The sequence below is a fragment of the Hyperolius riggenbachi genome, chromosome 10, assembly GCF_040937935.1.
Source record: "Hyperolius riggenbachi isolate aHypRig1 chromosome 10, aHypRig1.pri, whole genome shotgun sequence".
NCBI lineage: Eukaryota > Metazoa > Chordata > Amphibia > Anura > Hyperoliidae > Hyperolius > Hyperolius riggenbachi.
This window is the reverse complement of record NC_090655.1, coordinates 41173820-41190898: the sequence shown is the minus strand read 5'-3', so window position 1 is coordinate 41190898 and position 17079 is coordinate 41173820. Positions and strand designations below refer to the sequence as shown.

Below are 17079 nucleotides of genomic sequence, written 5' to 3'. Positions count from 1 at the left end.
ATGCCACAAGGCTGGAAAAAGCTTGCAAACTTCAGCGTTATAGATAAAGCGGGGAAAGAGTTAGTCATATGTAATGTAGAGGAGGGCCCATTCATAGTGTCAACGACAACGATTGTGCTTACTTGTTTGCATTTTGTTGTCAATTGCATTATTATCCACTTGAGATTAGTCACAGATGAGGGAGAATTAGACAGGCTTAACTCTCTAAATACATGTGGGGTGCATTACTCTGTTTTCTTTCTGTCCTGTGCAAGAGTTCAAGTTTACTTAAAAGACAGATTGCTTTTAAAACTGCAACTGTGACAGAATGATGCAATGCTATAAAAAAAAGCGGTACTTATCCGTTAGCCGGGCGCATCCGGCAGGTGGCGCTGTTGTAGCGAATTTCGATGCGCTGTTGTATCTAATTCCATTCATAGTTACTGAACGTAGTACTGTGTGAATGGAAGCGCCGCAGGTGGCGCTAATTTCATTGTTGATACGTAACGATACAGTGTGTTAATGTCAACGAATATACATTGTATTTGAAGTGGCCGGAATTAAAATGAAGGCGGCGGCAATGTAACACATGAAGCCGCCGCCTTCGTCTGTTCTTCTTCTTCTCCCCCTTTGCCCTCTCGCTTGTATACAATGCTGCCAGCCTGCGGGGACACGCGTGTCCCCCCAGAGTCGTTCGTCGCGGCAGGGAAGCCTGCTTGTTTCCTTGTGACGAACGACTGTGGGGGGACACGCGTGTCCCTCCCCAGCTGGCAGTGTTGTATAGAAGCGAGAGGGCAAAGGGGGAGAAGAAGAACAGACGAAGGCGGCGGCTTCATGTGTTACATTGCCGCCGCCTTCATTTTAATTCCGGCCACTTCAAATACAATGTATATTCGTTGCCATTAACACACTGTATCGTTACGTTGCGTATCAACAATGTAATTAGCGCCACCTGCGGCCACCTGTTACCATAGTAACTATGAATGGAATTAGATACAACTGCGCATCGAAATTCGCTACAACAGCGCCACCTGCCGGATGCGCCCGGCTAACGGATAAGTACCGCTTTTTTTTATAGCATTGCATCATTCTGTCACAAGTACCAAAAAAGCTATATAACTGAAAATAAAAATTACTTTTTTTCTGTTTTTATTCCATATCTTTTTTTCCTCTTTAAAACGTAGCCCCTTTCTGGGTTATAGCCTGACTAGTTTTAAGGAATGCTTGAGCTCGACTCCTTATGTCAGGTACTGTTGGATCATAGTTTGAGAATTCTTTATTATGCAGGGTGGGCCATTTATATGGATACACTTTAATAAAATGGGAAAGTTTTCCCCCTCACACATACTAATGTGCCACAAACAGGAAGTTAATATCACCAACCATTCCCATTTTATTAAGGTGTATCCATATAAATGGCCCACCCTCTATATCATCACAATAAGGAGCCCCAAAAATAGAAAGATAAATGACAATTATAAAGAAATACAGCTAACACATTTAGGTTCTAATGTTAATGTTATATATAATTAACCAATACTCATACTACCACTACCACATACTATCAACTCATACTACCCAGCCTCCCCCTGTATTTTCCCATCCCGCCAATAAACAGACAAAAAACATACCATTGACCTTCATACCCCAAGTAGGGCCCAAAGAAAAATAGCTGCGTAACTTTTTTTTCCCTACTAGTTTCTTCTTCTTTCGTTCTCTAAAGCAAGAATAAGAACTAATGTTCTATTCCTTATTCATACTACACATACAATTCATTATACCGGTCATTTTTTTTTCTCCGCTTCAGGTATCCGTAACTGCCTAATGGGTGGTCACTTCATCGAATATTTTTTCCAGTGTGGTCTGCACCTAGTTTAATAGTGCCTTAGTCAATTGCTTTGCTTTCTGACCCCATCCGTATGCTGCTTCTGTGGTAGAGTGGCTTAATGGTTAGAAATCTTGTCCTGCATTTCTGAAGACCTTGGTTCAAATTCCGGCCAAAACTGTATTTGTATGGAATTTATTTATTCTCCCACTGAAGAGAATGATTTATTGTACTCAGTAAACTACTGCACAAAATGTGACATCTGAGTTCCATATAAACATGAGACCATATAAATCATGTACTTACTGCATGCTGTACAGTACAGTGTACCAGTTATACATGATGATTTTCATTTATTCTTTAACCATTTGACACTGAGGGGGTTTTCCCCCTTATGGACCACAGCAATTTTCACCTGTCAGCGCTCCTACCTTTCTTTCACCAATAACGTAATCACTACTAATCAGAACAAAATGATCTATATCTTGTTTTTTTGGCCACCAATTAGGCATTCTTTGGGAGGTACATTATGCTAAGAATTATTTTATACTAAACGCATTTTATTGGGAATAAAATTACAAAAAAATTTTTTTATCAGTGTTCAGCCCTTATAGTTTTAAAATAAAACATTCTACTGTAAATAAAACCCACATTTGTCCCAGTTATTGCAATGTTTAAAATATTTCCCTAGTATAATGTATGGCGCCAATATTTTATTTGTAAATGTGCATTTTTTTCAGAGTTGTGTCCATCACAAATTAAAAGCCCATACATTAAAAAAAAAAAATAACAGCCATATAACCTCTTGACATACATATTAAAAAAGTTCAGTCCCTAAGGCAACAATTTATGTATTTTAATTGTCATTTTGTTTATGCAAAATAATGTATTTGGGTACTATGGGAGTGTGTGGGAGGGAAGGAGTTAATTTTAAATGTAAGTGTGGGTCTTTTTAATAAAATAAATGTATGTAGGTGTAATTTTACTTTTTGGCCACGAGATGTCCTCGCGCATTATTTCCTACTAGCGCACTATAAGTACGCAAACAGGAAGTAATGCGTGAGCATGTTACTTCCTAAGTTACAAATCATTGCGGGCATTTCATTGATGCCGGTGATCATTGACTCGGGAACTCAGATCTAAGATTTCCAAGTGCCACGCTCGAGTGCAAGTGGTGGCCGCCCGCAGCAGAAGATGACTATTTACGTCCCTGGGACTTTAGGTGAAGTTTCCCAGGAAGTAATTATCTTGCACCTGGTGCAGTAAATAAATGAAGTCCACATGTCAGATAGAAGGTTCAATTTTTTCCTCTGCTTTCTCCAAGGAGGAGTAATAGATTAAAATGTTCCAAGTTAGCCTTCATATCAGGAACAGCAAGTGAGAACTTACACAGCACAGTGAAGGGGGACTTTTAACTTTCGGGGCAGCCAGGCAGTGGGCAGAGGCAGCATCACTAGGCTGATTTCAGATAGATTTCATGCTGCTTTCAGTCCGTGGTGTATGGGCAGGCAACACATCTCTCTCTGATAAGTCAGTCAGAGAGAGATCTGTCTCTTGGTCAATCTGCCCATACATTGCTAGATAAATGGGCACCTTTACACTTGAATGTAGATTGAGAAACAATGAGACAGACAAACATCTATGCCATTTGGAAGAGTTAAAGTGGTATACAACCCTGACATAATAATCAATAAAAACATGTTTTCCTACCTTTTTTATGCAATACGGTTATCATATTTGCATTTGTGCATAAGTACTATTCATTTAGAAATTACAAGTTCCCAAAAGTACAGTTTTTTACTTTGAGAGCTGACGTTGCATTTTATTCATAACTGGTTTTATTCATTATGTATTGAAGGCAGAAATGCTTTGAGTGTCTGTCTGTGTCCAGGAGCTTCTGCAAAGTCTGAGAATGTGTCACATTCCTCACTTGATACAATTAAGTAAGCACAAGATAACATTATCTCCACTTCAGATGCGTCCAGATTTCTCTGCACTAAACTTTAAACCCTTTGAATGCTGTTCTAGCAAAAAAAAAAAATGCTGGTTGTGTATAATATGCTGTAAGTAATTTTTTAGAGCAAAGAAGAAATGCTGGGTTTTTTTCCGCTTCAAGATCTGATATAACTTATAATTCATTACAGTGACCTGTCTAACAACAGGATTGGATGTCTGTCATCTGATCTGTTCACGGGGCTTCACAACATACAGAAACTGTAAGTATCTTTTTATGATCAGTATTATCACTTTTTGTCATTTACCTGATCTGAGCCATTGAAGATAGTTAATGAGATGCAAATAATTCTGTTGATGCTGTATTATGCAAATTTATGGAGAATGAAAATGTACTACTTTGGAGCAATTTAAGTGGTCTAGTTTTAATATGCATAAAATTGTATATCACATTTTAAACTTTGTATAGATTGTTTCTAGGGAGTGTTTTTGTAAAAAAAAAAAAAAAAATAAAATACTGAGAATCCCCCCATGAAGAGAGAGACTAGTCAAAAACCTGTCGGTTCCATCAGCTTTTAACTAACTACTGTAAGTGACGGCATCATAGGAGAATTTACAGCAACATACTTATTTGTATGTGTTTAACATGTATTTTAAATTTTACAATTTTTTGCTATAGTGTTTCTTCAAAAGGAAATACATATGGCAGCCTCCATATCCTTCTCAGTTTGGTTGTCTTTTAAATATTACAGTTGGCAGTATGGGGTTAAATGTCTGGATTTCAAGCCAATTAAATTCCCCTGTTACTTCTAACCTAAATGTGATCATATGCCTGTTCTAGTTTTAATAACAAATACTGAAACATAATTTGATCATTTGACAGTTTTACTTTTAAGTTTACCAATATAATAAAAACCCAAATCAATGGATCCTTGCATCATCATCATCCCCTTGGATACTGGAGTGAGAACAGAAGGAGACTTTACTACTCAGTGTTTACATGAATCCAGATTGTGGCATTTTGAGGTCAAGGAGAAGTCGGGACTTTTATGGGTAGTAACATCCACCCTCTGTGTAATGCCCCGAAGCAGCACAATATGGCAGCAGTATGGAGAAAAACAAAGTACCTTCAAAATAACAACAATTGAGTTAGATCAAGCTTTTCAGAGCAGGCTGTTGCTATTTTTCATGCTCCATCAGATAGGAACAACAGATGAGATTAAAAGTTAGTTTCGGATGTGATCTGTTATTGTTTGTGCACGTTCTACTCGAGACTCCAAGACTGTGTTCAAGTCTGATTTCATTTTATACCCCAAGAAATAGCTGCCGAAACTCTCCTTGCAATCAACAAAACGGACACATTTTCTATATTAGCCAGGGGGGCTGCATGGAGGAGGGCACAGTGCGTTCTAGTGTGAAGTGCCCTGATGTTTGCCACACGCGGTCGCATCAACAAAAATAACACCAGCATAATGAGGTGCTCTTCGGGGGAGAATGGGAGATTTTGGAAAGAGGAGGTATTGAACTATACATTTCACCATAATGGGCATAGCTGACTAATCTAGATACCAGGGAGTTCTCATTTTCCAAATGTTTAATTTACAGAAATGTGAAATTACTAGACAGTTTTGTTTCAATTGCACGAGCTGATTAAAATAACACAAATTGTGCAGGTATATGGAGGATGCCAGAATGCTTGTAGAATCAGTACACAAAACGTGAAGACCGTATCTGCTGTAAACTTATGTTTTACTGTGTATCTAAGTGTATGTAATAAAAGGGCTTCTAGAAATGTGGGCAATCAGGAAAACCGATAGTAGAATATGAGTAAATTTACTGATACATTTACTGATTCTACTATTAAGGTGTAAAATATCTGTAATAAATACCAATATTTTACTATAGCTAATCCTAATCATTTACTCGCTCAAAACCCTTCCCCCTGACATCTAACCCTAACTGAACCAAGCCCCCCCCCCCCCCCCCCCCGCACAGACACTCTTATTTATTTTTTTATATAGCGGCAACATATTATGCAGCGCTGTACAGAGTATATTGTTTGTCTTGTCATTAACTGTCCCTCAGAGGGTCTCACAATCTAGCCCTTACCGTAGTCATAGGTCTATGTACAGTATCTATTGTGTAGTGCATGTATTATAGCCTAGGGCCAATTTTGGGGGAAGCCAGTTCACTTACCTGTATGTTTTTGGGATGTGGGAGGAAACCGAAGTGTCCAGAGGAAACCCATGCAGACACAGGGAGAGCATACAAACTCCTTGCAGATGTTGACCTAGCTGGGATTCGAACCAGGGACCCAGCGCTGCAAGACGAGAGTGCTAACCACTATTCCACCATGCTTGCTGACGCATAACCTAACCCTACCTCCCCCCCCCACACACACACATACACACAAACACCCGACCTGACACCTAACCTTAATCACTATCCTCTCCTGCCGAACCTTAACCACCCCCTGCGAATGCCTCCCCCCCAAAAAAAACCCTTAATTTAAGTGCCGCTATAGCTGCCCATTCAAATAGCATCATTGAGGGGTAATTTGGGCACCCAACACACACTGGATGCTGGACCCAGTGCCTGCTATTTATTAGGTGCCTCAGGCACTCAAATTATCCCTCAATAACTTCCACCACTAGTGGGCGCCCAAATTTTCTGCTACCGTTTATAGAGTTTTACTGAGATATACTTTTAGAGATCTACTAAGCTGTAGCATGCAGGCACATGCGCTCATGCTCTCTCCTCCGTGCACAAATGGCTCTGTGCTATTACATAGGCTTTGGCCCTCATTGCGCCTGCACTCTGCGGCCACATTTGTACATGAATAGGATAGCAGGGTGGAGGGGGATCCAAAAGCTTCATTTTACTGAGGTAAGTAACTTTTGCACGTTTTTTTTTTCTTTTTTGTTCTTACTGGTTTGTTATAAGGTGCTCTTCGGTGATACAATATTGTTTGCAATATTGATTATCTTTTTTTTTCTTGCATAGTGTGATGGTTTTTCAATTATTCAGACTCCATGGGTCGCTTTTATAATATAACTTGGCATGTGTAAGAAAGGATCTGACTGTTTTATTTTTTTTTTTAACCTCCCTAGCAGTGGTGCTCAGCAGAGCTCGAATATTCGAGTAGCTCGAATATTCGAGCTCTTTTTCAGCTATTCGAGCTCGGTATTCGAGCTCCGAATAGCTGTAGCTATTCGAATGGGCTATCCGAGTACACTCGAATAGCCCATTCACTATTCGAGCTATTCGAGCAAACGGCGCTATTCGAGCTCGGTACCGAGCTCGAATAGCGTCATAGCCCAGATTGATGTCCTTAGAGCCAATCAGAGGGCTCCCAGGCCCTCTGACGGCAGCCAATCACAGAGGGGGACCCTGGCCAGCCCCTACCCTATAAATAGCGGCCGCCATGTTCCGTTTCTCCATGCTTGCCTGAGACTTGTACAGAGAGAGAGTTGCTCCTTTGTGCTTTGGCTTAGCAAGTGCTCTATTGTGATCATTTACCTAGCGTTTTTGCTCACCTACACCTGCCATATACACCTATATTGTTGTTAGTTAGATAGACATTGTATTTTAGTTAGTAGCTTGTGTGTTACATTAGAGACAGGCAGCTGCTGCAAGCTTACAGGTTTAGGCCTCAGGGGGGCCTTGCCTCTGTGGGCAGCTGTCCTCTGTTTATTTCTCTCATCTATACCAGTATTTCTGCTGTCCTTTACTAATAGTATTGTAGTTATACTGTACTAGGAGTAGGACACTCACTGACTGTCACTGTTTATAGGCTACTAGCTAGCTCCTGCGTGTGTGCACTCACTCACTGTCTGTGTGTACACACACTCTATTTCCTTCTGATTACTGATAGATTATTGTTAGTTAGTTGTACTTATTTACTACTTACTCTTACTGTACCCGTAGGGACACTCACTGTCACTGTTCATATAGGCTACTAGCTCCTGCGTGTGCGCACTGCACTCACTGTCTGAGTGTACACACACAACACACACTCTATTTCCTTCTGATCGCTGATTGATTATCGTAATTAGTTAGTTCTACTTACTGTTACTACTTACTCTTACTGTACTAGGAGTCTAGGACACTCAGTCACTGTCCATAGGCTACTAGCTCCTGCGTGCGTGCACTCACTGTCTGAGTGTACACACACCCACACCCCATTTCCTTCTGATCGCTGATTGATTATTGTAATTAGTTAGTTCTACTTACTGTTACTACTTACTCTTACTGTACTAGGAGTCTAGGACACTCAGTCACTGTCCATAGGCTACTAGCTCCTGCGTGCGGTCACTCACTGTCTGAGTGTACACACACCACCCACACTCCATTTCCTTCTGATCGCTGATTGATTATTGTAATTAGTTAGTTCTACTTACTGTTACTACTTACTCTTACTGTACTAGGAGTCTAGGACACTCAGTCACTGTGTTCATAGGCTACTAGCTCCTGCGTGCGTGCACTCACTGTCTGAGTGTACACACACCCACACTCCATTTCCTTCTGATCGCTGATTGATTATTGTAATTAGTTAGTTCTACTTACTGTTACTACTTACTCTTACTGTACTAGGAGTCTAGGACACTCAGTCACTGTCCATAGGCTACTAGCTCCTGCGTGCGGTCACTCACTGTCTGAGTGTACACACACCACCCACACTCTATTTCCTTCTGATCGCTGATTGATTATCGTAATTAGTTAGTTGTACTTACTGTTACTACTTACTCTTACTGTACTAGGAGTCTAGGACACTCAGTCACTGTGTTCATAGGCTACTAGCTCCTGCGTGCGGGCACTCACTGTCTGAGTGTACACACACCACCCACACTCCATTTCCTTCTGATCGCTGATTGATTATTGTAATTAGTTAGTTCTACTTACTGTTACTACTTACTCTTACTGTACTAGGAGTCTAGGACACTCAGTCACTGTGTTCATAGGCTACTAGCTCCTGCGTGCGTGCACTCACTGTCTGAGTGTACACACACCCACACTCCATTTCCTTCTGATCGCTGATTGATTATTGTAATTAGTTAGTTCTACTTACTGTTACTACTTACTCTTACTGTACTAGGAGTCTAGGACACTCAGTCACTGTGTTCATAGGCTACTAGCTCCTGCGTGCGTGCACTCACTGTCTGAGTGTACACACACCCACACTCCATTTCCTTCTGATCGCTGATTGATTATTGTAATTAGTTAGTTCTACTTACTGTTACTACTTACTCTTACTGTACTAGGAGTCTAGGACACTCAGTCACTGTGTTCATAGGCTACTAGCTCCTGCGTGCGGTCATTCACTGTCTGAGTGTACACACACCACCCACACTCCATTTCCTTCTGATCGCTGATTGATTATTGTAATTAGTTAGTTCTACTTACTGTTACTACTTACTCTTACTGTACTAGGAGTCTAGGACACTCAGTCACTGTGTTCATAGGCTACTAGCTCCTGCGTGCGGTCACTCACTGTCTGAGTGTACACACACCCACACTCCATTTCCTTCTGATCGCTGATTGATTATTGTAATTAGTTAGTTCTACTTACTGTTACTACTTACTCTTACTGTACTAGGAGTCTAGGACACTCAGTCACTGTGTTCATAGGCTACTAGCTCCTGCGTGCGTGCACTCACTGTCTGAGTGTACACACACTAAATTTACTTGTGATTACTACTGATTATTGTAACTGCTAGTTGTACTTCCTGACTGTTACTACTTACTTACTGTACTAGGGGACACTCACTCAGTCACCTCACCAACCAACCCACTCCATTAAAGTACCCCACTTTTCACCCGCCCTTTTAAAAAACTTTTGTCTATACGCCCAAAACATTGAAGATGTCTGGAAGTGGCAGCCAGCGCGGTTTGGGCAAGGGGAAGGGCAGCAAGGGAATCAGGAGGAGAGGGAGCAGCATTGTGGCAAGCCGCGGCCGCGGGCGCGCCACCATGCACAGTTCCGCAGCAGCAGCAGCAGCGTCAGTGGCTAACATTCCTCCCATAGCCAATGGCCGTGGACGCCTTGGGCGCCGCCCAGCAGGAGCATCTGCAACTCACGCTGCAGAGACACAGCAGCAGCAGCGTGTAGCACCTGCTCCCATTTTCCTCCAGCCGGGTCGGAAACGTCCCATTGAGGAAAAGGATGCAGACACTGTGGTGCAACTCATGACGGAGGATGAGCAGCCCGCCATCAGCTCTGCATCCGAGGCCTCCGCCCTCACCACCACCACCACCACCACCACCACCACCCCTGTTCGCAGCAGCCGCCCAGCAGGGCCTGGGGAGGAGGCCAGTTCACCATCAGTCGCCGACCTGTCACTCAGCAGTCTTTTTACCCCAGGCACCATCAGGGTATTGTCTGCTGTTGTTGGCGATTTTGAGGAGGAGATGCTGATGGGCACTTTGGGGGAGGAGGGATTGGACAGCAAGACTGTGGCGACAGTCAAGCGTCCCTTCCATGCATCAGGAGAGGAGTTTGGGGGGGTCATCATCCCAGCAGGACATGTTTCAGGAGGGGCATGATGATGATGACCCGGGTGACAGACAGAGACTGGGTGCCACCACCTCCAGGGGATGTCGTCCTCAGCAGCTCTGAGGAGGAGGAGGAGGATGCGCTTGTGGGCCTTGCAAGGAGGCGCATCATTGCAAGCATTGGCAGCGTCCCACACCCTGCTGGTGTCTCAGGCTCAGCAGCAGCAGCAGCAGCATCAGCCAGTACCACCACCAGCCGCACCCAAGCCCCCCCCCCAACCACCACAGGGAGACAGGCAGCAGCGCTTCCATGCCGTAGGGGGATGTTTCTGTCACCAATCTGGCGCTTTTTCACCATGCCCACTGTGTACAGCAAGTACGCCACTTGCAACCACTGTCAGCGGAAGTTGAGCAGAGGTGCAGACCCCTTAAAGTTCAGCACCAGCTCGCTCATCAACCACCTTGCGGCTAAACATTTCCACCAGCATGAGGAGTTCCAGAGGCTGAAGGCATCTGGTGCTGGCAGTGGCACCACACCCATCACTGCACAGCCTTCAGCAGCAGCAGCAGCAACAGCAGCCACCCGCCCTCCTGCTCCTCCAGCAGCACCAGCAGGAGTGCGGAAACGCACTGCTCCTCCCCCCTCTGCAACTCCTGCCGCCGACACTGAGGCCTGTTCTGGCAGCCAGTCCTCAGTGGCCTCCTCTGCTGTGTCTGCTGATTCCCGTGTCAGCAAAAGGCCACGCCAGAGCCTTTTGAGCGAGTCCTTCCAGGGGGTGGTTAGGGCTCTGCCTCCCAGCAGCCGTCGCGTGCGGCAGCTGAACGGCTTGCTGGCACGGGCCATGTGCTCCCAACTCCTGCCGTACACGCTCGTGCAGGAGGGGAGCGACATTCGTGCGCTGCTTGCTTGCGCAGCCCCAGACTGGCAGCTCCCCAGCAGACACTTTTTCTCCCGCAAGGCCATTCCTGCACTGCACCGCTTTGTGATGGCCAATGTGGAGCGAGGGCTGGAGCACGCGGTTGGTGAAAGGGTCCACGTCACCATGGACTCCTGGAGCAGCCGCTTCGGGACAGGCCGCTACCTGTCCTTCACTGTCCACTGGGTCAGCTTGGTGGAAGGGGGTGAGGATGGGAGAGCAGCAGCGGGCACAGCAGCAGCAGCAACACAGTGGGTGGTGCCACCCCGCAGGCTCAGGGGAACTGCAGCAGGTTCCTCCGATCCTCTGCCATCCTCCGGCACACCTGGCCAAACCCCCCGCCTCAGCAGCAGCGTGAAGGCCCGCCACTGCCAAGCGCTGCTGCACTTGGTCAGCCTTGGGAAGACCAAGCTGACGGCAACCCATGTGTTGGCCAAACTCCAGGAGCAGGAGAGGATTTGGCTGACCCCCAGAGGCCTCAGAGTCGGAGAGGTGGTGGCCGACAATGGGGCCAATCTGGTTGCCGCAATAGACAGGGGAAACCTGACCCACATCCCCTGTCTTGCCCACGTGCTGAACCTGGTGGTGCAGAAGTTCCTGCGCACCTACCAGGGGATGGGCGAACTGCTGGAAACGGCAAGGAATGTTGTGCGTCACTTCCGGCGCTCGGCTGCAGCCTGTGCGAGCCTGGAAGACGTGCAAAAGGAGCTGGATCTGCCACGCCATCGGCTGATCCTTGACGTTCCGACTCGCTGGAACTCCACCCTGGCGATGTTGGAGCGTCTGGTTGAACAGAGGCGCGCTTTCAAACAGTACCTTGCCCTGGCCACTGTTTCCGCAGCTCTGAGAAGGGACAAGACCAGCAACTTCCCGTCCATCGTCCCCGATGATGACTGGAGGCACATGCAGCAGGTGTGCTTAGTGCTGGCTCCCTTCCTGCAGGCCACAAACATGGTGAGCAGGGACCATGCTATGGTCTGCGAGTGGGTGCCCCTGGTTTCTCTGCTGAACAGGGCCCTCGATGCTTTGCTGGAACAGGGAGCGGCAGCCTTGGACCAGCAGGAGCGGCAACCAGCTGCGCAGTCCACCTCTGAGGGGGAGGAGGAGGAGGACTTGGTGGAGGTCCCTGACCTGGCTGCTGATGAGGGGGATCAGCACAGCGCAGCTGAGTTGGTGCGGGGGTGGAGAGAGGATGAGGCGGCAGAGGAGGAGGATGAGGACAGCACTGACGTCGATGTGCCAGCAGACGTGGCCCGCCTCTTCCCAATGGCAGCGCACATGCTGACGTGCCTGCGCAGGGACCCCAGGGTGATCCAGATGAAGCAGAGGGAGGACATCTGGATCAGCATGATGTTGGACCCACGCCTCAAGGGGAAGTTGAGCCAGTTCCTGCCGCCTGCAGGAGGAGACCCAGCGCAACAAATAAGGAGCTTGCAGCAGGCCCTTGTTGAGCGCTTGGAGGAAGCCTTCCCCCAGCCTTCCACCCCCACTGTCCAGCAGCCAGCACAGAGGCAGCAGCAGGTGCCTGCATCCAGCAGCAGCAAGCGCCCCACAGACCTGCTGTCTCTCAGCCACGAGCTCTACAGGACTGTAGAGGCTCCGGCAGCAGTGACTAGAGAGGAGATGCATGCAGCAGCATCCTCCTCCGGTCACAGCCAGCGCCTGACCCGCATGGTGGCTGACTACATGGGGTCGTACAGCGGGCTTGACAGCGATGCCCCTGTTGATCCCATGGAGTATTGGGTCAAGCGCATGGAGATCTGGAGCGAGCTGGCGCAGTACGCCCTGGAAGTGCTGTCCTGCCCCCCTTCCAGCGTGCTGTCCGAGCGCTGCTTCAGTGCAGCTGGTGGCGTGGTCACCGAGAAACGCTCACGTCTGTCTCACAAGTCTGTGGACAGACTGACGTTTCTCAAGATGAACCAGGCGTGGGTGGAAGGCGAGTTCCTGGCCCCTGTTGTCGGCGAGAGGGGGACATGAACTGGCTGCCGGAACCATCGTTAATGTGCCTTACCACCCTTTACCACCTCCTGGCTCCTGCTCACTAAGCCAGCCTGGTTCACTTTGACTATTACGTCGCCTGCAGCCACACATTTTACACCTACAGTGGGCTGCTGTGTACTGCCCTTCTGCTGTCTGTCTGTGTTTCCCACTGCCAGCGTACACAGAATTACCTTCTTCTGCTGCCACTCTGCCACCAGCTATTACGTCAAACAATAGCTATATTGGTTGCAAAACCAAAAACCAAACAAACCATTAAAAAAAAAAAAAAGGTTTAATTTTTCTGAGGTGCCCGGGTTGAAAACTGTGTTGTCCCAGTTGTGTATTGGACACAATGTGGGCTGCACGACCGCTGTCTGGGACCTCCTGTTGTGTTTATTTACAGCCCTGGTATCACCGCTAGGTACCAGGGCTATTATGTCACGCTGCCTACCTGCTGCCACACTCACACTGCTCCTCCATACCTCCTCCTGCTGCTGCTGCTGCTGTCTGTCTGTTTCCCACTGCCAGGGTACACAGATGATTTACCTTCTGCTGCCACTCTGCCACCAGCTATTACGTCAAACAATAGCTGCTCGCCTACTCCTCCATTCCTCCTCCTGCTGCTGCTGTCTGTCTGTGTTTCCCACTGCCAGGGTACACAGATGATTTACCTTCTGCTGCCACTCTGCCACCAGCTATTACGTCAAACAATAGCTATATTGGTTGCAAAACCAAAAACCAAACAAACCATTAAAAAAAAAAAAAAGGTTTAATTTTTCTGAGGTGCCCGGGTTGAAAACTGTGTTGTCCCAGTTGTGTATTGGACACAATGTGGGCTGCACGACCGCTGTCTGGGACCTCCTGTTGTGTTTATTTACAGCCCTGGTATCACCGCTAGGTACCAGGGCTATTATGTCACGCTGCCTACCTGCTGCCACACTCACACTGCTCCTCCATACCTCCTCCTGCTGCTGCTGCTGCTGTCTGTCTGTGTTTCCCACTGCCAGGGTACACAGATGATTTACCTTCTGCTGCCACTCTGCCACCAGCTATTACGTCAAACAATAGCTATATTGGTTGCAAAACCAAAAACCAAACAAACCATTAAAAAAAAAAAAAAGGTTTAATTTTTCTGAGGTGCCCGGGTTGAAAACTGTGTTGTCCCAGTTGTGTATTGGACACAATGTGGGCTGCACGACCGCTGTCTGGGACCTCCTGTTGTGTTTATTTACAGCCCTGGTATCACCGCTAGGTACCAGGGCTATTATGTCACGGCGAGCTGCCTACCTGCTGCCACACTCACACTGCTCCTCCATACCTCCTCCTGCTGCTGCTGCTGCTGTCTGTCTGTGTTTCCCACTGCCAGGGTACACAGATGATTTACCTTCTGCTGCCACTCTGCCACCAGCTATTACGTCAAACAATAGCTGCTCGCCTACTCCTCCATTCCTCCTCCTGCTGCTGCTGTCTGTCTGTGTTTCCCACTGCCAGGGTACACAGATGATTTACCTTCTGCTGCCACTCTGCCACCAGCTATTACGTCAAACAATAGCTATATTGGTTGCAAAACCAAAAACCAAACAAACCATTAAAAAAAAAAAAAAAGGTTTAATTTTTCTGAGGTGCCCGGGTTGAAAACTGTGTTGTCCCAGTTGTGTATTGGACACAATGTGGGCTGCACGACCGCTGTCTGGGACCTCCTGTTGTGTTTATTTACAGCCCTGGTATCACCGCTAGGTACCAGGGCTATTATGTCACGCTGCCTACCTGCTGCCACACTCACACTGCTCCTCCATACCTCCTCCTGCTGCTGCTGCTGCTGTCTGTCTGTGTTTCCCACTGCCAGGGTACACAGATGATTTACCTTCTGCTGCCACTCTGCCACCAGCTATTACGTCAAACAATAGCTGCTCGCCTACTCCTCCATTCCTCCTCCTGCTGCTGCTGTCTGTCTGTGTTTCCCACTGCCAGGGTACACAGATGATTTACCTTCTGCTGCCACTCTGCCACCAGCTATTACGTCAAACAATAGCTATATTGGTTGCAAAACCAAAAACCAAACAAACCATTAAAAAAAAAAAAAAAGGTTTAATTTTTCTGAGGTGCCCGGGTTGAAAACTGTGTTGTCCCAGTTGTGTATTGGACACAATGTGGGCTGCACGACCGCTGTCTGGGACCTCCTGTTGTGTTTATTTACAGCCCTGGTATCACCGCTAGGTACCAGGGCTATTATGTCACGCTGCCTACCTGCTGCCACACTCACACTGCTCCTCCATACCTCCTCCTGCTGCTGCTGCTGCTGTCTGTCTGTGTTTCCCACTGCCAGGGTACACAGATGATTTACCTTCTGCTGCCACTCTGCCACCAGCTATTACGTCAAACAATAGCTGCTCGCCTACTCCTCCATTCCTCCTCCTGCTGCTGCTGTCTGTCTGTGTTCCCACTGCCAGGGTACACAGATGATTTACCTTCTGCTGCCACTCTGCCACCAGCTATTACGTCAAACAATAGCTATATTGGTTGCAAAACCAAAAACCAAAAAACCATAAAAAAAAAAAAAAGGTTTAATTTTTCTGAGGTGCCCGGGTTGAAAACTGTGTTGTCCCAGTTGTGTATTGGACACAATGTGGGCTGCACGACCGCTGTCTGGGACCTCCTGTTGTGTTTATTTACAGCCCTGGTATCACCGCTAGGTACCAGGGCTATTATGTCACGGCGAGCTGCCTGCCTCATTGACTGCCTGCTGCCACACACTCATCCTCCTCCTCCTGCTGCTGAATTTACCTCCTGCTGTCTTTGTGTTTCCACTGCCAGGGAGCACATACAATGGCGCTTCCAACATGCGTGCGCCCACCAGCTATTTGTTACGCTCAAAAATAGCTGCATTTCTTTAAAAAAAAAATTGAAAAGAGAAATACGTGAAGAAGAAGAAGACGATATTGAAAAGGAAGGAGAAGAAGAAGAAGAAGAAGGAGGAGGAGGAGGAGGAGGAGGAGGAGGAGGAGGAGGAGGAGGAGGAGGAGGAGGAGGGAAGAAAGGAAGGAAGAAAGGAAGGAAGAAAGGAAGGAAGGAAGGAAGGAAGGAAGGAAGAAAGGAAGGAAGAAAGGAAGGAAGAAAGGAAGGAAGAAAGGAAGGAAGGAAGGAAGGAAGAAAGGAAGGAAGGAAGAAAGGAAGAAAGGAAGGAAGAAAGGAAGGAAGGAAGGAAGGAAGGAAGGAAGGAAGGAAGAAAGGAAGGAAGGAAGAAAGGAAGAAAGGAAGGAAGAAAGGAAGAAGGAAGGAAGGAAGGAAGAAAGGAAGGAAGAAAGGAAGGAAGAAAGGAAGGAAGGAAGGAAGGAAGGAAGGAAGGAAGAAAAGGAAGGAAGAAAGGAAGGAAGAAAGGAAGGAAGGAAGGAAGAAAGGAAGGAAGAAAGGAAGGAAGGAAGGAAGGAAGAAAGGAAGGAAGGAAGGAAGGAAGAAGAAGGAAGGAAGGAAGGAAGGAAGGAAGGAAGAAAGGAAGGAAGGAAGGAAGGAAGGAAGGAAGAGAAGGAAGGAAGGAAGGAAGGAAGAAAGGAAGGAAGAAGGAAGGAAGAGAAGAAAGGAAGGAAGAAAGGAAGGAAGAAGGAAGAAGGAAGGAAGAGAAGGAAAGGAAGGAAGAGGAAGGAAGAAGGAGGAAGAAGGAAGGAAGGAAGGAAGGAAGGAAGGAAGGAAGAAAGGAAGGAAGAAGGAAGGAAGAAAGGAAGGAAGAAGGAAGGAAGAAGGAAGGAAGGAAGAGAAGGAAGAAGAAGGAAGGAAGAAGGAAGGAAGGAAAGGAAGAAGGAAGGAAGGAAGAAAGGAAGAAGGAAGGAAGGAAGGAAGGAAGAAAGAAGGAAGGAAGAAGGAAGGAAGAAGGAAGGAAGGAAGGAAGAAGGAAGGAAGGAAGAAAGGAAGGAAGAGAAGGGAAGAGGAAGGAAGAAG

The 17079-nt window shown here is 46.7% G+C and overlaps 1 protein-coding gene across 8 annotated transcripts in view; it reads left to right on the top strand.

Moving 5' to 3' along the window:
* The window catches only part of ADGRA1 (adhesion G protein-coupled receptor A1), a 1508265-nt gene that overhangs the window by 352561 nt on the left and 1138625 nt on the right, over positions 1-17079 (top strand). For all 8 annotated transcript variants that reach the window (XR_011024437.1, XR_011024435.1, XR_011024438.1 and 5 more), the window contains one exon: positions 3949-4020. Coding sequence is in view for 2 of the 8 variants with exons in the window: in XM_068257544.1 (XP_068113645.1) it covers positions 3949-4020 (72 nt within the window). In the remaining 6 variants the exon portion in view is untranslated. The remainder of the gene's footprint in view (positions 1-3948; positions 4021-17079) is intronic.